The sequence below is a fragment of the Erythrolamprus reginae genome, chromosome 1 (genome assembly GCF_031021105.1).
Source record: "Erythrolamprus reginae isolate rEryReg1 chromosome 1, rEryReg1.hap1, whole genome shotgun sequence".
Classification (NCBI taxonomy): Eukaryota; Metazoa; Chordata; class Lepidosauria; order Squamata; family Dipsadidae; genus Erythrolamprus; species Erythrolamprus reginae.
Window position 1 is genome coordinate 16,399,567 of NC_091950.1, and position 24,558 is coordinate 16,424,124.

At 44.9% G+C, this 24,558-nt stretch overlaps 1 protein-coding gene across 1 annotated transcript in view; it reads left to right on the top strand.

Annotated features, from left to right (window-relative positions):
- The first annotated feature begins 8,737 nt into the window (after positions 1-8,737).
- Positions 8,738-24,558, top strand: part of LOC139156546 (calcium/calmodulin-dependent protein kinase type IV-like) — a 76,442-nt gene continuing 60,621 nt past the window's right edge. The window contains exons 1-2 of the mRNA XM_070732319.1: positions 8,738-8,989; positions 24,476-24,554. Of these exons, the coding sequence (XP_070588420.1) occupies positions 8,889-8,989; positions 24,476-24,554 (180 nt within the window). The 5' untranslated portion in view covers positions 8,738-8,888. The remainder of the gene's footprint in view (positions 8,990-24,475; positions 24,555-24,558) is intronic.

Here is a 24,558-nt window from a genome sequence, read left to right on the forward strand (position 1 = left end):
CATACAATTAGCAAAACAAAGTCATCAAATGATTTGTGTCATTTTTCTACAGTGAGATTTGTACTACAGTGATAATTACTGGTTTGTTCACGCTTCCTACGTGCAAATGAGCCTTGTCCGTTTTCTCATTTTCACAACCTTAAGACGGTTTTCTTCCGTTTCACAATATAATTTTTTTAAAAAAAAACCAGATTATTAATATTAGTTAATATGCACCGATTTTTTACTTATGCATTTTAGGAAATGTGGAGGGGGTTTGTTGTTGTTGTTGATAAGGTTTCACAGAGTAACTGATATTTGAAATGGCATTTATTTATTTATTTATTTATTTATTTATTTATTAATGGCAAAAAAATAAAATTACAAAGTGCATAAAAGGAACAAAATTACAAAGTGCATAAAAGGAACGAAATAACTGCATTCTGGTTTTGCATTGCAAAAACAATGAACCGAATAAAATTACAGCATCCTGAAAAAGCTGAATTAATACCTTGCCCACCTCAGAGAGATCTCTGAGCCTCTGGAGGTCAGGCTGTTCATTTATTTATATAAAGCCAGGTTAGAAGACACTATTTCAATACTGATTTGCTTTGCTCTGTTTCTAACAAGGGCAGCTTTGAAAGGTTAATGGTGTCTCCTGTGTTTTCGATTTCCACGGTTTTATTTTTTTTAAAGATGCATGTTTTTGTGATGCTGCTTCTTCACCGTTTGCTGCTGATAAAGCCGGCTATAAATCATACATTAACCCAACTAAATTCTACTGGTCCACCAAAAAGCTGCGGAGTTGCTTAAAGGGAGAGCAACAGCCCCAGTTTGTGGATAGAACCTGCAACAGCAGCAGGCTATTAAATGGTTGAGGAATGCTGGGAGTTGTAGTTTAGTAACCACCAGAAGCCTATAGAGTCCCCAGTCCTTGGGAAGAAAGGCCTCTTGTGCTCCACCATAGAGAAGCTACTGAACGTATATAGAATTATATAGAATTACATGGGGCTACCTTTGAAAACTGTTCGGAAACTTCAGATCGTGCAGAACGCAGCCGCGAGAGCCATCGTGGGGCTTCCAAGATTCGCCCACGTTTCTTCAACACTCCGTGGCCTGCATTGGCTGCCGATCAGTTTCCGGTCACAATTAAAAGTGTTGGTCATGACCTTTAAAGCCCTACACGGCATTGGACCAGATTACCTCCGGAACTGCCTGCTACCGCACAAATCCCAGCGACCGATAAGGTCCCACTGAGTTGGCCTTCTCCAGGTCCCATCGACTAAACAATGTCGTTTGGTGGGCCCCAGGGGAAGAGCCTTCTCTGTGGTGGCCCTGGCCTTCTGGAACCAACTCCCCCCCGGAGATTAGAACTGCCCCCACCCTCCCTGTCTTTCGTAAACTACTCAAGACTCACTTATACTGCCAGGCATGGGGGAGTTGAGATATTCCTTCCCCCTAGGCCATTACAAGTTATGCATGGTATGTCTGTGTGTATGTTTGGTTTTATAATAAGGGTTTTTAGTTGTTGGATTGTTACATGCTGTTTTTATTATTGTTGTTAGACGTTCCGAGTCTACGGAGAGGGGCGGCATACAAATCAAATAAAATCAAATCAAATCAAATCAAAAAATAAATAAATAAATTTGCAGTAGATCCATGTTTCTTGATTTTGGCAACTTTGAGATGACTTCAACTCCCAGAATTCCTCAGTCTAGGGCAGTGATGGCGAACTATTTTTGTATGTGCATGGGCTAACATCCATTCCCTCTCCCTCAGTAACGGGCTGCCAAAATTTTTACTGCCACACTGTGGGTGTGGCTTATTTTGTAGGGTGTGGCTTAATGGTCATGTGACTGTGTAGGAGAGGCTTGCTGGCCATGTGACCAGTTGGGAGTGGCTTGAGTGATCATCATCATTCAAGTGAACTGTTAAATCCTCGACTTACAATCTTACCAGTGTCGCTCACTGGGGTGACAATTTGCTTCGTGTTTCCCGCGCTCTCCTTCCTGAGTGCCCCCCCCAGACTGGGTAGCTAGGCGAACGGGTGCTGCCAGAAGCATAAATGCTGCCAGCACCTCTTCCACCCGGCCTTCTGCTTGCACCTCAGGTGGAAGGTGGCTGCGTCAGGCTGGAGGGGAGCCGGGCAGGAGAGAGGGAATAATAATAATAATAATAATAATAATAATAATAATAATAATAATAATAATAATTGTACTTGGCACGCTGGGCGCAGTGCCAAAGGATCTCAGCGGACATTTGAAAACCATCGGAATTGACAAAATCTCCATCTGTCAATTGCAAAAGGCCGCTTTACTGGGATCGGCAAACATAATTCGCCGCTACATCACGCAGTCCTAGGTGCTTGGGAAGCATCCGACTGGTGATGAAATATGAAATCCAGCATAGTGATCTCATTTGCTGTGTTGTACTGACATAATAGTAATAGTAATAGTAATAGTAATAGTAGTAGTAGTAGTAGTAATAGTAGTAGTAATAATAGTAATAGTAGTAATAGTAGTAATAGTAGTAATAGTAGTAATAGTAATAGTAATAGTAATAGTAATAGTAATAATTTATTAGATTTATATGCCGCCCTTCTCTGAAGACTCGGGGCGGCATACAAGCTCATCCGAAGCTCATCCGAACCCAGGAAGGAGGAAAGAGGAAAAAAGCAAAGAGTGGAAATGCAGCAGCAGCAACAGGGGGGAAAAGGAGAGCCAAGATGAGACCAGTAATCCAGGAAGTGACAGCCGCCGATCAGCTGGAGCTGCACATGCATCTTCATTTCCATCAGTGGAACTGCCTTCCACCCCGTCCTACCTGCTGCCCACCCTTGCTCTCCCCCACATGCATGTGCACCCCCCCCCAACTGTGTGTGTGCACAATTGCACCGTCCTCGCAAAGGCCTCACTTGAAACCTGGAATGGTGAAAAAAATGGCCCAACGTGCAAACTTGGAAGTTCAGAAAAAGGACTTCTGGTTTGCCCATTGTGCTGGTTTTCGCACTGCGGGGCCTTCAGGGAAGCTTACTGAAGCCCCAGATTGCAAAAAACAGCACAATGGGGCAAATAGGAAATCCATTTTTTTGAACTTCCTGTTTGCCCGTTGAGCAGTTTTTTTGCACGCCAGGGCTTCAGGAAGCTTCCATGAAGCCTTCGGAGGGCAAAACAGCCTTCCCCAAAGCCAAATATTAGATGGCTGGAGCTGACATAGAGCAATGCCTCGTGTGCCCTCCGATATGGCTCGGTGTGCCATCTGTGGCTGGTTCCCCATCACGGGCCTAGTGGATTCTGGCGGTTGAAGTCCACACATTTGAAAGTAGCCAAAACTGAGAAACGCAGGCCCTAGTCTTCAAAGATTTTCAGGAAACCTGCTTTAAGATACTAAATCCTATTTAGTCCTTTTAAAAAGCCCTAACCATGGCCTGCTATCTTGAGGGGACCCTTCTCCTGTGTGCTGCTTGGAGAGTCCAAGCATGGGAGAGCAACTTCTGTCGGTTGCTAAGGGACTGAGTTAAAAATAGACATGGTCACACCTCTTCTGTTCCACCGGCTTCAATCTGGGTCAGTTCTTTTAATTCAGTCTAGCTAATGGGACATATAATTTCCTTCTCCTTTTAACCCAATTCATTAGCAAGAGAGAAAAGTGCTTGGACTTTCCTTTTAGGTAGACGGTGAGAATAATAAAGGGCAGCCACAGCCCTGGGCGAGCTATATTCCACTTTAAAGATCAGCTGGGAGGCGCTGGGAGAGGTTTGCTTCCGTGCTGTTTCTCCTCACGGGGATACCGAGAGAGCCAATTGGGCAATTCTGTCAGAGCCAGATTCGGAATCCCTGCTCCGAGTGGGCTCTTCTCCTCATTGGCAATCTGAGGCTCAAGGTCCCACAGAGTTGGCTTCTCTGGGTCCCGTCGACTAAACAATGTCGTTTGGCGGGACCCAGGGGAAGAGCCTTCTCTGTGGCAGCCCCGATCCTGTGGAACCAGCTCCCCCTGGAGATTAGAACTGCCCCCACCCTCCTTGCCTTTCGTAAACTCCTTAAAACCCACCTCTGCCATCAGGCATGGGGGAATTGAGACATCGCCCCCCCTGGGCCTATACAGTTTATGCATGGTATGTTTGTGTGTACATTGTTTTATTGTTGCTGTGAGCCGCCCCGAGTCTACGGAGAGGGACGGCATACAAATCAAATAAAGATAGATAGATAGATAGATAGATAGATAGATAGATAGATAGATAGATAGATAGATCAATCAATCTTTTTGTATAGCAAAGAGCACTCGTCTCCAAACAACCTGGTAATTTGTACAAGTCCCTTATCAGTTCTGAGATACTTAGCTTGCAGCTGTGAGGCAATTCACAGTCCTTCTTCTTTCACAAAGTGAAACAAACTTTTCTCTGCTTTAGTTTCAAAGCGGGGGGAAAAGCAACACACCAAGGTCAAAGTCAGCAAGGCAGGCACGAAACACAACGATCAGATAATCCTTCACAATGGCCAAACCCACACGCTGCTCTTTATAGCAGCCTCACTAATGACCACAGCCCCACCCAACCACAGGTGGCCTCATTTTCTTTGATAATAATGTAGAAACATAGAAACATAGAAATGTCTCAGTTGTTGCTGCCTATGCATCGCTCTCCACATGTGTGGCTGTATCATTAACTCTTGTTCCGAATCTAAGGAGGAGCTAGATAATTGATCTCCTTCTGAGCTGTCTGCCACACTCTCCTCCTCCCTGTCACTCATGTCTTCTTGGTCAGAGGAGCCTTCATCAGCAGATTCCACTGGGAGCAAAACAGGCCTGCGGCATGTGGATGTCTCCCCCACATCCACAGTTCTTGGGGCAGGAGCTGGGCCAGAGCTAACCATAGAAACATAGAAACATAGAAGTCTGACGGCAGAAAAAGACCTCATGGTCCATCTAGTCTGCCCTTATACTATTTTCCGTATTCTATTTTAGGATGGATATATGTTTATCCGAGGCATGTTTAAATTCAGTTACTGTGGATTTATCCACCATGTCTGCTGGAAGTTTGTTCCAAGGATCTACTACTCTTTCAGTAAAATAATATTTTCTCATGTTGCTTTTGATCTTTCCCCCAACTAACTTCAGATTGTGTCCCCTTGTTCTTGTGTTCACTTTCCTATTAAAAACTCTTCCCTCCTGGACCTTATTTAACCCTTTAACATATTTAAATATTTCGATCATGTCCCCCCTTTTCCTTCTGTCCTCCAGACTATACAGATTGAGTTCATTAAGTCTTTGCTGATACGTTTTATGCTTAACACCTTCCACCATTCTTGTAGCCCGTCTTTGGACCCGTTCAATTTTGTCAATATCTTTTTGTAGGTGAGGTCTCCAGAACTGAACACAGTATTCCAAATGTGGTCTCACCAGCACTCTATATAGCGGGATCATAATCTCCCTCTTCCTGCTTGTTATACCTCTAGCTATGCAGCCAAGCATCCTACTTCCTTTCCCTACCGCCTGACTGCACTGTTCACCCATTTTGAGACTGTCAGAAATCACTACCCCTAAATACTTTTCTTCTGAGTTTTTTGCTAACACAGAACTGCCAATAAAATACTCAGATTCCTTTTCCCCAAGTGCATTATTTTACATTTGGAAACATTAAACTGCAGTTTCCATTGCTTTGACCATTTCTCTAGTAAAGCTAAACCACAACAGAATGAATGAATGAATGAATGAATGAATGAATGAATGAATGAATGAATGAATGAATGAATGAATGCCTAGGCCATTCTCCTTCATGTGTGGCTGCTGTGGTGACTGATTATTGGTTGACTAAGCCATGGAGATATAATTTGATACAATAAGTGAGCTCCACTTGGTCATTGCACTGGATAAGTTGTAGTTTTATTTCAATCTTCAGGTAGCAACAAGGATGTCCTCTGTGTCCTCTCCTTCCTTTCTTCTTGAACCCCAAAGCACATCTAAAAGTTGCTTTAGGATTGGGCGTCTGGGTGCATGCAGATGTCATTTAGGCTGACGAGAGGACTTGCAAGGTAGGTGGAGAGATCACAGACCAATTGTGAAAAGGATCCAGATGTGGGTTACTACAAAAATTAGAACAGCACAAAAGCCAAGTTGAATCTCACTGTCGATGGTTGGTCACACAACCAGTACCAAAAGGCAGCAGAATCCTGGTGATTGGATCAAAGTCACCCAGCCATCTTTTGTGCCTAAGGCGGGACTAGAACTCACAGAATCCTAGTGATTGGATCAAAGCCATCCAGCCATCTTTGGTGCCTAAGGCAGGACTAGAACTCACAGAATCCTAGTGATTGGATCAAAGCCACCCAGCCATCTTTTGTGCCTAAGGCGGGACCAGAACTCACAGAATCCTAGTGATTGGATCAAAGCCACCCAGCCATCTTTGGTGCCTAAGGCGGGACCAGAACTCACAGAATCCTATGATTGGATCAAAGCCATCCAGCCATCTTTGGTGCCTAAGGCGGGACTAGAACTCACAGAATCCTAGTGATTGGATCAAAGCCACCCAGCCATCTTTTGTGCCTAAGGCGGGACCAGAACTCACAGAATCCTAGTGATTGGATCAAAGCCACCCAGCCATCTTTGGTGCCTAAGGCGGGACCAGAACTCACAGAATCCTAGTGATTGGATCAAAGCCACCCAGCCATCTTTGGTGCCTAAGGCGGGACCAGAACTCACAGAATCCTAGTGATTGGATCAAAGCCATCCAGCCATCTTTGGTGCCTAAGGCAGGACTAGAACTCACAGAATCCTAGTGATTGGATCAAAGCCACCCAGCCATCTTTTGTGCCTAAGGCGGGACCAGAACTCACAGAATCCTAGTGATTGGATCAAAGCCACCCAGCCATCTTTGGTGCCTAAGGCGGGACCAGAACTCACAGAATCCTATGATTGGATCAAAGCCATCCAGCCATCTTTGGTGCCTAAGGCGGGATCAGAACTCACAGAATCCTAGTGATTGGATCAAAGTCACAGAGCCATCTTTTGTGCCTAAAGTGGCACTAGAACTCACAGAATTCCATTCCATTCCATTCCATTCCACATTCTACATTCTACATTCTACATTCTACATCTATTCCATTCTATATTCTATATTCTATATTCCATATTCCATATTCCATATTCTATATCCATTCTATATTCTATATCTATTCCATTCCATTCCATTCCACATTCTACATTCTACATTCTACATTCTACATTCTACATCTATTCCATTCTATATTCTATATTCTATATTCCATATTCCATATTCCATATTCCATATTCCATATTCTATATCCATTCTATATTCTATATCTATTCCATTCCATTCCATTCTGCCTTCGGGCGCTTTGGAGAATAGATTGAAGCCCCCCCCCCCTTTCTGAGTGGCAGACCCCTCAAATATTGTAGCAATTCTACTATGTCACCTTCCCCACTTAGTGCTTCTTTTCGCTGAAACTAATTAGACACACAGCCCTGTCTGTAACACTCAATTCCTGCCAACCGGTCCACCGTCCTTGAAGTGAAAAGCAGGATCCGCTAGGGGGCAGGACAGAGCTGGATTAGCAAGGCGGAGCAGAAAAGCCACCGGGTTCCCTCCAATAGAGGTCACGGGATCCCGCATCGGTCGGGCGTGGCGCCGCCTGCGCCGCCGGAGCATCCCCCAGCAGCGGAATGGAGGAGCCTCCCGGGGAAAAGATTCCCAGCCGTGACCGGGGAGACTTCTCTTGACGGCCCGGCCTGCCTTGCATACGCCGCCACCCCCACCCCCCGATGCCTCTGCTAGATCCTTCGGATCCCGAGATCTGCGAGTGTCGCTTTAAACAAGGATTACTCCTGGGCTGCAGCCGAGCGAAGAGGATCCTCCGAGTGGATCCCCAACTTCTCTCCACTTCAGCATCTTCCTGCAAGGACTGAAAGAGGAAGGAAGGAAGGAAAGGAGATTTTCATGAAATAATTCCCATCCTCCCATCAGGAAGACTATTGTGTGCTTCTACACAAGCAGGTGGAAAGTTGACCTACTCTGCAGGGTTGGTTTTCCAAGGCACGTTTCCAAGTGTCAAAAAGAGGAGGAAGGCAGGAAGGAAGGAAGATTTTCCTGAAATAACTCCAATCTTCCCATCAGGAAGACAGTGCTGGAAAGAGAGTGGATTGATTATGACTCTACAGAAGCAGGTGGAAAGTTGACCCACTCTGCAGGGTTGGTTTTCCAAGGCAAGTTTCCAAGTGTCAAAAGGAAGAGGAAGGAAGGAAGGAAGGAAGGAAGGAAGGAAGGAAGGAAGGAAGGAAGGAAGGAAGGAAGGAAGGAAGGTTTTCCTGAAATAACTCCAATCTTCCCATTAGGAAGACTGTGCTAGAAAGACAGTGGATTGATTATGACTCTACAGAAGCAGGTGGAAAGTTGACCCACTCTGCAGGGTTGGTTTTCCAAGGCAAGTTTCCAAGTGTTAAAAGGTGGAGGAAGGAAGAAATCCATTTGCAGAGAAATAATAATAATAATAATAATAATAATAATAATAAAAAAGATAGGTGAACATCTGGTGCCATCTTCCACTGCAAGGGCTGATCCTTACCCCTGAGGATTTTAAAATCCCCCCCTTTTTTAAAGGAAACTGGAGGGACATTGTGGCTATGATGATGCCAGCACCTCCAGCCTGAAGCTGCCAATTAATCTTCACCCACCGTATGTATATATTCTAGCGGAAGAAAAAAAAATTGGACATGCTGTTATGAATCCTCCTGGATAATCCTTGAAATTGCTTCTCCGGAGCCCTCCCTATCCCGCCCCCTTCTCTCGCTCGCTCCCTTTTTTATTTTAATTTCTCCATCTGCAATGTGATCAGAGGAAGAGGAGAAAGAAGAAGGAAAGAGGTGAAGGGGAGAAAGAAAGAAAGAAAGAAAGCAGGATGCTCACTTCTAGACCTCTGGTGGAGGAATATTGGATCGAAGGATCCCGGAGGCAATCGGCTCTGCAGGATTTCTATCACATGGGACCGGAGCTGGGCAGGTGAGGCTGGGCATTTAAAATCTCGTTGGTGCCTTGTGATGCTGTAGGAGGTTTTACCCAGTGGGGGAAAAAAGGAGGGTCGCAAAAGCCCCAAATAAATGATCTTTTAAAATTGTGATATATTTTTTTTCTGCTGAAGAAAACATAAGGCTTAGGATCTCTCCCTTCTCTCTCTGGCTCCCATCTGCAGAATTCGACTCTAAATTATATTTCCTGGCAAGGTATACAGGAAGTCCTTGACTTGTGATCATAATTGAGTCCCAGGTTTCTGTCGTTAAGCGAGACAGTTAAGTGAGTTTGCTCATTTTACATGTACTGTTTTTAAATGGATCACTGCAGTTCAGTTGGTCACGGGGTGGTTAAGTGGATCCGGCTCCCCCCCATTGACTTTGCTTGTTAGAAGGTTACAAAGGTTGATCACATGATCCCAGGACACTGCAACCGTCATAAATATGAACCAATTGCCAAGCTTTGGAATTTTGATCACATGATGCTGTCACGGTCATAAGTGTTAAAAAGTCATTCTTTTTTTTTTCATTGCCATTCTAACTTTTGAACGGTCACTGAATGTTCGTGAGTCAAGAGGTACCTACACTGTACTGCTAGCAATGGCAGGTGGAGTTGTGCCAAAGCAGCCCCCGTGCAAAAGAAAGGGAATTTTAAATATTGTTGAAATAGGTGCAGCTGCCTGAGTTTGTGCTTCTTTGTTTATTTTTGATCTGGTGCAATGGTACCTCTACTTAAGAACGTCTCTACTTACGGACTTTTCTAGATCAGAACCGGGTGTACAAGATTTTTTTGCCTCTTCTCAAGAACCATTTTCCACTTACAAACCCGAGCCTCCGAAACTGTAACCGGAAAAGGCAGGGAGAAGCCTCCGTGGGGCCTCTCTAGGAATCTCCTGGGAGGAAACAGGGCCGAAAAGGGGGGGGGAGAAGCCTCTGTGGGGCTTCTCTAGCAATCTCCTGGGAGGAAACAGGGCCAGAAAAGGCAGGGAGAAGCCTCCATGGGGCCTCTCTAGGAATCTCCTGGGAACAGGGCCACAAAGAGGGGGGGGAGAAACCTCCGTGGGGCCTCTCTAGGAATCTCCTGGGGGAAAACAGGGCTTCCACCTTCCCTGTGGTTTCCTCAATCACACACATTATTAGCTTTTACATTGATTCCTATGGGGAAAATTGCTTCTTCTTACAAACTTTTCTACTTAAGAACTTGGTCATTGCTGGCTGGAGAATTCTGGGACTTGAAGTCCACAAGTCTTAAAGTTGCCAAGTTTGAAGACCTCTGCACCAGAGGGTAGAACAAGAAGCAATGGGTGGAAACTAATCAAGGAGAGAAGCAACTTAGAACTAAGGAGAAAATACCTGACAGAACTGTTGATCAGTGGAACAGCTTGCCAGCTGTCTTGGTGCAAATGCTGTCAGTGTACATAAAAGAAAAAGATATATTTGTCAAGAATCATGTGGTACAACACTTAATGATTGTCATAGGGGTCAAATAAGCAATGAAGAAACAATCAATATTAATAAAAATCTTAGGATATAAGCAACAACTTACAGTCATACAGTCCTAAGTCGGAGGAAAAGAGGGATAGGAATGATGAGGAAAAAACTAGTAGTAATAGTAATGCAGATTTAGTAGAAAGTCTGACAGTGTTGAGGGAATTATTTGTTTAGCAGAGTGATGGCGTTCGGGAAAAAACTGTTCTTGTGTCTAGTTGTCTTGGTGTGCAGTGCTCTGCAGCAACGTTTTGAGGGGAGGAGTTGAAACAGTTTGTGTCCAGTATGCGAGGGGTCAGTAAATATTTTCCCCACCCTCTTTTTGACTCGTGCAGTATACAGGCCCTCCATGGAAGGCAGGTTGGCAGCAATTGTTTTTTCTGAAGTTCTGGTCATCCTCTGAAGTCTGTGTTGGTCCTTTTAAATTAAAAAGAATTTAATTTAATTTAATTTAATAGATTTATAAACTGCCCAACTCCTTCCGGACTTCTGGAAGTTGCTTTCAAAACAAAAGCAATTCAGGTGGACTGGACAGGAACAGCCAAAGAGGCAAATGTAGCCCAGGGGCTGTAAAACACCCACTTCAGCTTCTGTCTGTGACTTGATATTTGAAATAATCAAATCTTTACTTCTTCATGCATGTGATCCTGAGAAAATCCCGAGAGTGCAATGGGGACCTTCCAAAGATGCAGCCTGTTTTAAAAAAAAAAATTTTTTTTAAATTGCTGGGTTACTGGACAATGGATAAAGGATGGCCCAAATGGGGGAAAGGGGAAGTGAATTATTATTATTATTATTATTATTATTATTATTATTATTATTATTATTCTGTTTTGCACGCGAAAGCCTCATAACTAGCTTGACCACCTTCTTCTGTGCCATGTAAGGATCGATTAGTAAAGTTACACTATTGCTAAAATAGAATTCTTTTTTGCTGTACATGCCAATGGGACAGTTGACAAGGCTGCCCATCCATGAAAATATAATACAGTGATACCTTGTCTAATAAAACCCTCGTCATACAAACTTTTCGAGATACAAACCCGGGGTTTAAGATTTTTTTGCCTCTTCTTCCAAACTATTTTCACCTTACAAACCCAAGCCGCTGCCACTGGAATTGCTCCGCCTCTGGACTTCTGTTGCCAGTGAAGCGCCTGTTTTTGCTCTGCTGGGATACCCCTGAGGGTCCCCTCCATGGGAAACACCACCTCCAGACTTCCGTGTTTTTGCGATGCTGCAGGGGAATCCCAGCGAGGGGAGCCTCAGCGAAATCGCAGCATCACAAAAACACGGAAGTCCGGAGGTGGGGTTTCGAGGACTTCCATGTTTTTGCGATGCTGCAATTTCGCTGAGGGTCCCCTCACTGTGAAACCCCACCTCCGGACTTCCGTTGCCAGCAAAGCACCCGTTTTTGCACTGTTGGGATTCCCCTACTGGGATTCCCCTGCAGCATCACAAAAACACGGAAGTTCAGAGGTGGGGTTTCCCAGCAAGGGGAGCCTAAGGGGAGCCTCAGGGGAATCCCAGCAGTGCAAAAACAGGCACCTTGGCTGGCAAAAGGGAGTGAGTTTTGGGCTTGCAATCATTAATCGCTTTTCCATTGATTCCTACGGGAAACATTGTCTTACAAACTTTTCACCTTACAAACCTCGTCCCTGAACCAATTAAGTTTGTAAGACGAGGTATGACTGTATTTGGAGCTGTTTGGCTGTTTTGAGCTGGCCCACTTGCTCCCGCAGCTGGGCCTGGTCTTCAATGAAGAAACGCAAGTGAGTGTGACAGGCCAATGGTATAAGACACTGTGGGAAAAAAGGTGCTGATTTCCCAGGGCCATTCAATGTGGAAAAAGCCCTGAAGCTCTATCGGTCTGCAGGCTAAGTGCTCTTTGTGATATACACTGGTACCTCTACATAAGAAAGCCTCTACTTACAAACTTTTCTAGATAAGAACTGGGTGTTCAAGATTTTTTTGCCTCTTCTCAAGAACCATTTTCCACTTATAAACCCAAGCCTCCGAAACTGTAAAAGGCAGGGGGAAGCCTCCGTGGGGCCTCTCTAGGAATCTCCTGGAAGGAAATGGCTAGAAAAGGCAGGGAGAAGCCTCCATGGGGCCTCTCTAGGAATCTCCTGGGAGGAAACGGCTAGAAAAGGTGGGGAGAAGCCTCCGTGGGGTCTCTCTAGGAATCTCCTGGAAGGAAATGGCTAGAAAAGGCAGGGAGAAGCCTCCATGGGGCCTCTCTAGGAATCTCCTGGAAGGAAATGGCTAGAAAAGGCAGGGAGAAGCCTCCATGGGGCCTCTCTAGGAATCTCCTGGGAGGAAACGGCTAGAAAAGGTGGGGAGAAGCCTCCGTGGGGTCTCTCTAGGAATCTCCTGGAAGGAAATGGCTAGAAAAGGCAGGGAGAAGCCTCCATGGGGCCTCTCTAGGAATCTCCTGGAAGGAAATGGCTAGAAAATGTAGGGAGAAGCCTCCGTGGGGCCTCTCTAGGAATCTCCTGGGAGGAAACAGGGCCGGAAAAGGTGGGGAGAAGCCTCCGTGGGGCCTCTCTAGGAATCTTCTGAGAGGAAACAGGGCCTCCAGCCTCCTTGTGTTTCCCCAATCGCACACATTATTTGCTTTTACATTGATTCCTATGGGAAAAATTGCTAGCACCCATGTGTCCACACTCATTCCTTACCCCCCATGCATGCTCATAACCTGTCCATTTATGTATATGCAGTGTAACACAGAAGGACTAGATAAGATACTGGAATCTATTGTGGCAATTTAATGAACCAGATAAATGTTGTATAAAACAGTAGTTTACTCTTCAGTGAAAAATATATTCAGTCTTCTATATACAGGAACTTTACATCGGCTATATTCAGCTTACTTGCAAGTAGATGTTCAACCAAACCCACATTTCAAATGCTTCTAATCCAGGGGTGGGCTGCACATACTGGAACAATCAGTTTGCCGAGTACTGGAAATGTGAGTGTGTGTGCGCACACATGCAGCAACACAAAACGTGGTAATTTGCTCGTGTGTGATGTCAAACAACTCAGCAATTCACTCGTGCAGGCCGTCCATGCATGAAGAGAGCTATCATGGGTATTCCCAGATATGCCCAAGTTTTGTCATCACTCCGCAGCCTGCACTGGCTGCCGATCAGTTTCCGGTCACAATTCAAAGTGTTGGTTATGACCTATAAAGCCCTACATGGCATCGGACCAGAATATCTCTGGGACCGCCTGCTGCCGCACGAATCCCAGCGACCGGTTAGGTCCCACAGAGTTGGCCTTCTCCGGGTCCCGTCGACTAAACAATGCCGTCTGGCGGGACCCAGGGGAAGAGCCTTCTCTGTGGCGGCCCCGGCTCTCTGGAATCAGCTCCCCCCGGGGATTAGGACTGCCCCCACCCTCCTTGCTTTTCGCAAACTTTTGAAAACTCATCTATGTCGCCAGGCATGGAGGAATTGATATATCCTTAGCTGCCTTGACTTTATGTTTGGGTTGTATGACTGTTTTTAATAGGGGTCTTTTAAAACTGTTTTTAACATTGGATTTGTATATGGTGTTTTATTGTTGTGATCCGCTCCGAGTCCTCGGAGAGGGGCGGCATACAAATCTAATAAATAATAATAATAATAATAATAATAATAATAATAATAATAATAATAATTATTATTATTATTATTATTATTATTATTATTATTATTATTATTATTATTATTATTATTAAGGCCATGTAAAAAACAGCGATATAGGAATTGTGCATGGCACGTAGCTGACCAGTGGACCACCCACAGGTTGCAACTACCAGTTTGTCCGAACTGCTCCAAACTGGCTAAATCCCACCACTGATATAGAATAGCTGCTGATAGTGAAGAATGGATATTAGGGATATTTTGGAGTCCGTCCCATTTGCTTTCTTGGCGCCATTCCCAACATCTCCTCCAGTCGGTCAAGGAGTTTCCTAGCATTCCTTTGGTGAATCAACTTTGTTCGCCCCCCTGCTCCTAATACCTGTGGTCCAGTGATGGACCACTTGCGAAATGGTCTACGGTCCAGTAGCGATTTTCGGGATGCGAATGCCGTTGCGTGTTCCCGACACACGCATGCGCAGCAAGCGAAATCGTGCATGAGTATGTGCACGTGAGTGAGATTTTGGCAATTTTTGCTGTTTTTTGCTTCTGCACATGACCGGAAGCAAAAATATTGCCGAAAATCGGCAAAATCTCGCTCGTGCACAAAAGGTTCGTCATCACTCTCCCAGTCATAGAAACATAGAAGAATTCTAACCCCTGTTTTGTTTTGTTTTTCACTTCATCTTCCACTCTGAGGAACTTGATTTATTCTTTTTGGTTTCCAGCGTTAAAAAAGCACCGAAACCAGACCAGAGGATTGGGAGAAAATTAGCCACTTTAATCTAAGAACAGATTTTTTTGGCAGCACCTTAAAAGAAACCCCCACAGGAAGACCAAAATAGCAGCATTATGGAACAGCAGCATCCACGCAACATATGTTCTGGTTTCGCCTGCTAAGAATAGTTGTTCTTTTTTACCTTTGCATCCTCCAAACTTCATTAAAAGCAGCCCTATCTGGATCAGAGGGGAATGCAGAATTAGATAAATCCCTCCGTCATGAAATTTATTGCAACCCCACATAGAAACATAGAAACATAGAAGACTGGCGGCAGAAAAAGACCTCATGGTCCATCTAGTCTGCCCTTATACTATTTCCTGTATTTTATCTTACAATGGATCTATGTTTATCCCAAGCATGTTTAAATTCAGTTAAGTAATACCTCATGATACGAACTTAATTGGTGCAAGGAGGAGGTTCGTAAGACGAAAGGTTCGTAAGACGAAACATTGTTTCCCATAGGAAACAATGTAAAGTCAATTAATCCGTGCAACCAAAACCCCCCCCCCGCAAAAAAACGGCGTTTGGCGACTGCTGGGAAGCCGCGCGGCTGTTTTAAAAGGTGACAGCCGCGCTGGGGGGCTTCCCAGCACCCCCCGAACCCCGAACCCGAAAGTTCGGCAAAAGTTCGGGGTTCGGGGGGTGCTGGGAAGCCCACCAGCGGGGCTGTCACCTTTTAAAACAGCCGCGCGGCTTCCCAGCTGTCTCCCGAAGCCGAACGCCAAACCTGGACTTCCGCGTTCGGCTTCGGGAGACAGCTGGTTTTGTTGTTCAAGACTGTGCTTGGACTTTCTGGACTTTGGAATTTGGACTCAATTTCCCAGTTACTGGGTGAGAAATTGGATTGCATTTAACCTGTGCCTTGCGTGTACCAGAAAATCCCTTTTGATGGGGTTTGGCCTGATTCAGCATGGCTCCTCTTAGGTTCTTATGTTCTTATGGCATCCGTCTTTCTGTTTTGGTCCAACTTTCTCTCAGCCTCACTCCTGCCTCTTCCTAAGCCATGAAAATCGGTGTATTTTTCTCATTTATCACCCTCCCCACGGCTTCATCTATTTAATCCAATGAAAGATATCCACGATCTTTATCCTCGGCGGAGCTTTCTGGATTTTGCAGATTTCTAGCCGTCTTACGTCAAAAGGAAAATAAAATAAAATAAAATCTAGGACATGGTTTCCATAAATGGATTCTCCCCCCACACAAACATATGTTATATTAACAAAACAATGGGCAGTATGCAGAAACGGATAGAGAGCGCTGGTGAGACCCCATTTGGAGTACTGTGTTCAGTTCTGGAGACCTCGCCTACAAAAAGATATTGACAAAATTGAACGGGTCCAAAGACGGGCTGCAAGAATGGTGGAAGGTCTTAAGCATAAAATGTATCAGGAAAGACTTCATGAACTCAATCTGTATAGTCTGGAGGACAGAAGGAAAAGGGGGGACATGATCGAAACATTTAAATATGTCAAAGGGTTAAATAAGGTTCAGGAGGGAAGTGTTTTTAATAGAAAAGTGAACACAAGAACAAGGGGACACAATCTGAAGTTAGTTGGGGGAAAGATCAAAAGGAACATGAGAAAATATTATTTTACTGAAAGAGTAGTAGATCCTTGGAACAAACTTCCAGCAGACGTGGTTGGTAAATCCACAGTACAAGATACGAACCCCTCGTCTTATGAACAACTCGTGATACGAACCCGGGGTTCAGAAAAATTTTGCCTCTTCTTACGAACTTTTTTCGAGTTACGAACCAGCGTTCGGAGACTGCTGGGAAGCCGCGCGGCTGTTTTAAAAGGTGACAGCCGGGCGGCGGGGCTTCCCAGAAGCCTCCCGAACGCCGGTTCGTAACTCGAAAAAAGTTCGTAAGAAGAGGCAAAATTTTTCTGAACCCCGGGTTCAGTTCGGGAGGTTGCTGGGATGATAAGAACTCCCAGGAAACTCAGTGGTAACCCTGTTGGGTTGCTAAGCCTTGTCCCAAGACAAGGACCCCCTGTATGGACCCCGTGAGAGGGATGGTGAGATTATGACTGGATACGCTCTCTTTGTTTCTTGGTTTAGCATTTATAGTTTTTAATTGTTTTAATGGCTTTGTCCTCATTGTTTTGATTCTTTTTAGTTTGCGTTATTTTAAATGTGTGCGCTGCCCATAGGCACGTCAGTGAGATAAGCAGCTATATAAATCCATAATGAAGATTTGGGGTTCCTTTACAAATTTGATTTACACCCTGTTTTCAGTCCTGGTCAGTGAAAGCACCCAGCTAGCCAATCCTAGCTAATCTCAAAAACCAGAGCTGAGTCAGATCTGATCAGTTGCTTGGGGAAACAGTAGAATAAAGCAGCAAGATTCACGTTGAGCAAACATCCCCCGTACATGTGCGAAGAGCCAAACACCTTTTACCTGTTGCCAAGAAAACTCAAGTTTATCTCGGCTAAATTGTCAAGAGCGACCTTTGAATTGAGGGATTCTTTCAGAGTAAAAATACACATATAGGTATATTCATGCAACTGATATCTTGCATGGTGTCGGGTGTGGGGCAGTGATGGGGTGCTGCTGCCCCCAAGGGGGAAACACAGTGGGGGTAGTAGGTTTATGCACTATTTATTGAATACTTAATAGTTGTTTTATTGTCCTTCCTTCTCTACCGTGTTTCCCCGAAAGTAAGACAGTGTCTTACTTTCTTTTTATCCCCAAAAGCCCCACTATGTCTTACTTTCGGGGTATGTCTTATATTGGAAAAAAATTGTCGATTTTTTTGTTTTAACCATAAAATTAACATTTATTAACAACCTGAACAGTATGGCGTGGGCAGGAGGCGGCGCTCATTTGGATCAGACGGAGGCGGCAGACGCGGTGACGTATGGAGGGGGGGCGGCGCGGAAGTGGGCAGGAGGCGGCACTCATTAAGATCAGAGGGAGGTGGCAGATGCGGCGACGTATGGAGAGAGGGACGGTGCGGACGTGGGCAGGAGGCGGCGCACAGCTAGATGAGAGGGAGGCAGCAATACCCCCGTGTTTCCCCGAAAGTAAGACATATGTCTTACTTTCGGGGTACGGCTTATATTAGCCGACCCCCCTGAAACCCCCGATACGTCTTACAATTGGGGGTGTCTTACTATCGGGGAAACAGAGTAGTACCTTCGTATGATCCTTAATTACTTTTAAAATAGAAAATAATTAAATAGTATGTTTTTACCCATAAACGCTTTAATCATTTTAATCATTATTTAGAACTCAACTTTTATAGCAATTAAAGAAAATGGAGCTACTTGCCTAATCTGTTATCATACTGACCCCTGTTGGTTCAGTACAAAACCTTAAAATGTTCCTGTGCTCCTCAAGAAATAATGCTGTCAATCATTTGTCCTTTTTTGTGGCTATTCAAAGAATGGGACTTAATCAACTGAAAAAGAGTCCAAGCACCTATTTGAAAACTTATCTTGGTCAGTAAGCCATTCCCACCCAGTCATATGTCCTTTAAGCCAGTGTTTCCCAACCTTGGGCACTTGAAGATATTTATACTTCAACTCCCAGAATTCCCCAGCCAGTATTTGCTGGCTGGGGAATTCTGGGAGTTGAAGTCCAAATATCTTCAAGTGCCCAAGGTTGGGAAACACTGCTTTAAGCCACCCCGGTCACATGATCTCAAGCCACTCCCACCTGGTCACACCCACACAATAACCCACGCCCACAGTGTGGTAGTAAAAATTTTTGCAGGCCTTCACTGGTGTGGGGAAAGGAGTGCTTCTGAAATTTGGAATTCTAATTTACCTGATCTTATTTCTGAAGCAGAAGAGATGGGTTGTAATTTCAACAACTGTAGTAATAGCAATAGCAATAGCACTTAGGCTTATATTTTTTGTAGTTCTATAACTGTCTGGTTTGGTCCAGCAACCAAAGAGGACAGGTACAGACTTCAAAGAATAGGTAAGACTGACGAAAAAACAATTGCAACCAACCTACCTTCCATTGAGAAAATATATGTTGCATAGGTCAAAAGGTGGGCTGAGTAAATACAGTGTTTCCCTGAAAATAAGACCCTGTCTTAAAAAAGTTTGAACCCTGAAATAAGCCCTTGGCCTTATTGCCATGCACACAAATTTTTCCAAGGGGTCACATGAAAAACTGGGACTGTAATAAAGGACCAACCCAAGAGGGCTGTGAAGGTACATACAGGCATGTATGTACAGGGGGGGGGGATTTAATTTCTGTTCTGGAGACCTCACCTACAAAAAGATATTGACAAAACTGAACGGGTCCAAAGACGGGCTACAAGAATGGTGGAAGGTCTTAAGCATAAAACGTATCAGGAAAGACTTCATGAACTCAATCTGTATAGTCTGGAGGACAGAAGGAAAAGGGGGGACATGATTGAAACATTTAAATATGTTAAAGGGTTAAATAAGGTTCAGGAGGGAAGTGTTTTTAACAGGAAAGTTTGGGCTTATTATCAGGGGATGTCTTATTTTGGGGGAAACAGGGTATCTACAGACTCCTCACATTCTGGACATAAATGCCGTTACAGGACTTTGCCAAAACAATCAACCATAGGGACAGTTTTTTCCCCTCCTGTCATCAGTCTGGTGAACACCTAATTCCCACAGTACTTTCTTAAGTCTATTTGCCCATATGATATTGCTGTAAATTGTCCTTCTCATATTATGATTATTATTACTCTATTGCAGAGGTCTTCAAACTTGGCAACTTTAAATTTTTTATTTCTTCCTAGTGGGGGCGTAACAGGAAATAATTGATAAGTACAGTGGTACCTTTACCCAAGAACGCCTCTACTTACGAACTTTTCTAGATAAGAACTGGGTGTTCAAGATTTTTTTGCCTCTTCTCAAGAACCATTTTCCGCTTACAAATCTGAGCCTCCGAAACTGTAACCGGAAAAGGCAGGGAGAAGCCTCCGTGGGGGTCTCTCTAGGAATCTCCTGGGAGGAAACAGGACCGGAAAAGGTGGGGAGAAGCCTCTGTGGGGCCTCTCTAGGAATCTCCTGGGAGGAAACAGGACCAGAAAAGGCGGGGAGAAGCCTCCATGGGGCCTCTCTAGGAATCTCCTGGGAGGAAACAGGACCAGAAATGGCGGGGAGAAGCCTCCGTGGGACCTCTCTAGGAATCTCCTGGGAGGAAACAGGACCGGAAAAGGTGGGGAGAAGCCTCTGTGGGGCTCTCTATGAATCTCCTGGGAGGAAACAGGACCAGAAAAGGTGGGGAGAAGCCTCTGTAGGGCCTCTCTAGGAATATCCTGGGAGGAAACAGTACCAGAAAAGGTGGGGAGAAACCTCTGTGGGGCCTCTCTAGGAATCTCCTGGGAGGAAACAGGGCTGGAAAAGGTGAGGAGAAGCATCTGCGGGGCCTCTCTAGGAATCTCCTGGGAGGAAACAGGGCTGGAAAAGGTGGGTAGAAGCCTCCATGGGGCCTCTCTAGGAATCTCCTGGGAGGAAACAGGGTCTCCCTCCACCCTCCCTGTTGTTCCCCCAATCTCATGCATTATTTGCTTTTACATCGATTCTTATGGGAAAAATTGCTTCTTCTTACAAATGTTTCTACTTAAGAACCTGGTCGCGGAACTAGTTAAGTTCATAAGTAGAGGTACCACTGTACTGTACTAACTTAACAACTCCTTTAATAACTGTGGTAAGAAAAATCATTAAATGGGGCAAAACCCACTTAAAACCTGTCTCCCTTGGCAAAAGAAATTTGGGGCTCAATTGATACCTACCTATGTGAAGATCTTTAAAACGAATCCAATGGCTCCATTTTCTATTGAAATGGAGTACAGATTTTTTTTTTTAAAGAAAACCCACCCCACTAACACAAAGCAGAAATGATTTATGAGTGCTTCATGTACCATATCCTGCTGGGACCGGCATTAAAGGAAACAAATATAAAAGCTAGGTTGGGGCCTCCGAGAGTTTTTTCCATCAGGTCACCCTGGGTATCCCATCTGGGATACATCATGTCTATGTAGATATAAATTTACCAGGTTTATTTCTCTGGGAACGGCTGTATTTGACAGAGGTTACAGCCCTGTCGTAGTAGTAGCTCCTTTGGTCTTGAAAGCTGCCTAACCGTTTAAAGCTCTTGAGCGTTTCAATTTTAATTAGAAGACTTTTACCAAAGGAAGCTGGGGGGGGGGGGATAAAAACCCTTCAGTGGGGAAAAGAGGAGGGGGGTTTCATGTCCTTCTGTACTTGCAGGATGCTTGGATCTAGCAAACACCACTTAGGTACACAATTAATATGGCTTTCTGTGCCCCGAAGCTGTGTAGCGGGTTTGATCTCCAAAAAAGTGCTTTAAAATGCTCCAATCTGACGCGGCCTCTGAATAAAACCCAAAGTAATTTGGTTTACCAGGCAAAACCTCGGAGTCCTCTTAGCAAGGTTTATTAAAAAGGAATAGGATTCTAAGAATTCAATTTCCCGTCAATGAGCAATATATACAAAGTCCTTGACATACTGCTGTTCGCTTAGTGACTGTTTCAACTACAACACCCCACAGAAAAAAAGCAACAATGCCTGCTTTTCACACTTACAATCATCATCATCATCATTATTATAATCCCAGTGACCAGTTAGGTCCCACAGAGTGGGTCTTCTCCAGGTCCTGTCAACTAAACAATGTCGCTTGGTGGGACCCAGGGGAAGAGCCTTCTCTGTGGCGGCCCCGGCCCTCTGGAACCAACTCCCCCCAGAGATTAGAATTGCCCCCACCCTCCTTGCCTTTCGTAAACTGCTTAAAACCCACCTCTGCCGCCAGGCATGGGGGAACTGAGATACTCTTTCCCCCTAGGCCAGTGATGGGCAACCTTTTGAGCTTGGTGTGTCAAAATTCGCCAAAAAACCGAGCATAACTCGGGTGGTGTGTCACCTTGAGAAAAAAAACATAATTTTGTGATATTTATAGTTTAAATAACAAATATGTATAATTATTTAACTTACCTGCTTAGTGACTTCTTTGTTAATCTGTTAGTTGGTTTCAACTGCGACCTAAGTTTCAAAGCGACCTAAATTTGGGGCTCAAGTGTAATTGCAATTCAAGGACTACCTAATGACATTCATAATCACGATAGTTTCTGACACTGGATTACACTAGGATGGGAAATACGAGGTGAAACGGGATGAACCAGAAACTCAAATATACTGCTCAAAAAAATAAAGGGAACACTTAAACAACACAATATAACTCCAAGTAAATTAAACTTCTGTGAAATCAAACTGTCCACTTAGGAAGCCACACTGATTGACAATCAATTTCACATGTTGTCAGCACATTCAACTTTGTACAGAACAAAGTATTCAATGAGAATATGTCATTCATTCAGATTTAGGATATATTTTTTGAGTGTTCCCTTTATTTTTTTTTACCAGTGTATTTTTTCACAAAGCGTGTGTGCACACTTGTGTGCATGCTTGTTTCTCTCTCTCTCTCTCTCTCGGCGTGTGTGCATTCTTCATATATGAAATGTTGGCGATCTGATCAGGGTGCGTTTCCTCCCTCCCTCTGCCTGTGTCGGAAAAAAATATACTGGAAGCTCCTTGAAACCAAACCCAGTGGAGCCTTATTTTACAAACAAAACGGCTCGTTCCGTCCAGCCCAGTGAGTTTGCCTAGCTCTCCCCCCTACTGCTACCTCTTCAGCACTGTGCTCACCACAGAAGCGCCTGCCTATGGCCGGGACCATCTTGCAAAAGCGCTTCTTCCTCTCCACGAAATAGGCGCATCGCCCCGGCTGAGGAAGAGACGCCACCTCAACGGCATGCACCGCCATCTTATCTATAGGTGTCATTGTCGTGGCTCCTCCCCCTTTCTCCTCCTCCTCCTCTCCCATTCACCCCTACCCCGCCCCGCCTCCCACTGGACGGCGCTTTGCTTGCTCCTTCCCCGCCCTTCCGGCTCTTGCTCTTTCCTGGCTCTCCCCCGCCCCCCTGCTCTCCGCCCCCTGCGGGAGCAGGGTGCCAAACTCAAAGCGCAAGATGGCGCGGAGAGCCTCTTCAGCCAGTTGGTGCCCGTGCAAATAAAATGCCAGGGCTGCGAGGAGAGCTGAGGTGCCGGCGTGGCTTTTCTTCCTTCAGCCGCGTGTCACTGAAAGTGGCTACGCGTGTCAGTGCTGACACGCGTGTCATAGGTTCGCCATCACTGCCCTAGGCCTTTACAATTTTATGCATGGTATGTCTGTACGTATGTTTGGTTTTATAATAAGGCTTTTTAACTGCTTTAGCATTGGATTATTATTATATGCTATTTTATTGCTCTTGTTAGCCACCCCGAGTCTGCGGAGAGGGGCCGCATACAAATCCAATAAATAAATAAATATTATTATTATTATTATTATTATTATTATTATTATTATTATTATTAATAATAATAATAATAATAATTAGATTTGTATGCTGCCCCTCTCCGAAGACTTGGAGCGACTCACAGCAAGAATACAAAATACAAATCCAATGATTAAAACAGCAAAACAGTTAAAAACCCTTGATTTCAAAACACTCATACAACCCAAACAAACCATACATAAAATGGGACGGCCGAGGGGAATGAATTCCCCCATGCCTGACAGCAGAGGTGGGTTTTTAGGAGTTTGCGAAAGGCAAGGAGGGTGGGGGCAGTCCTAATCTCTGGGGGGAGTTGATTCCAGAGGGTCGGGGCCACCACAGAGAAGGCTCTTCCCCTGGGTCCCACCAGATGGCATTGTTTTGTCGATGGGACCCAGATTAGGCCAACTCTGTGGGACCTAACCGGTCGCTGGAATTCGTGCGGCAGAAGGCGGTCCCGAAGGTATTCTGGTCCGATGCCATGAAGGGCTTTATAGGTCATAATCAACACTTTGAATTGTGACTGGAAACTGATCGGCAACCAGCTGTCACCTTTGCAGAAGAGCCGTGGAGCTGTCGGCCGATCGGGAGGTTCAAACGGAGGTGGGGAATCCCAATAGGGAATTCCAGGGGCGGAGTTTTGACATCACAAAGATGTCCTTCCTAGAGTCCATGTTTAGGCTGGCCAAGAAGGAGGTCTCCCACCAGCTGTTTCGGAAGGTGACAGCCGGACGGCGGTGCCCAGCTGAGCGCCCGTTTTTGCGATCATGGGAGGTGGGTTTCCCATGGAGGGGAGCCTCAGGGGAATCCCAGGATCGCAAAAACGGGCGCTTCGCTAGCCGCCCCGAGTCTTCGGAGAGGGGCGGCATACAAATCTAATAAATAAATAAAAGAAAGAAAGAAAGAAACAGAAGTCTGGAGGTGGGGCATCCCGGTAGCGGCGGCGGGTTCATAAGGCGAAAAAAGTTCATAAGAAGAGGCAAAAAAATTTCTGAACCCCGGGTTCGTATCTCGAAAAGTTCGTATGACGAGGGGTTCGTATCACGAGGTGCTACTGTACATTTTATCTTCTTTAGGTGGAGAAAAAATAGAAAACTTTACAACCCTCCCCTTCCATGCACAATTATGATGGATTTATAATTTCCTTTATTTGGGGAGTCATAGTTTATAACTATAATCAGCCCTAATGTGTTTTGTGCGCGTACATGTGTGTGATTCTAGTCTGTTTTGGGAACAATATTTCTGATCCTTGTCTTTTTTAGGGGGGCCACCTCTGTGGTTTATAGCTGTGAAGAGAAAGGATCTCAAGTCCAGTATGCTGCCAAAATATTGAAGAAAACGGTAA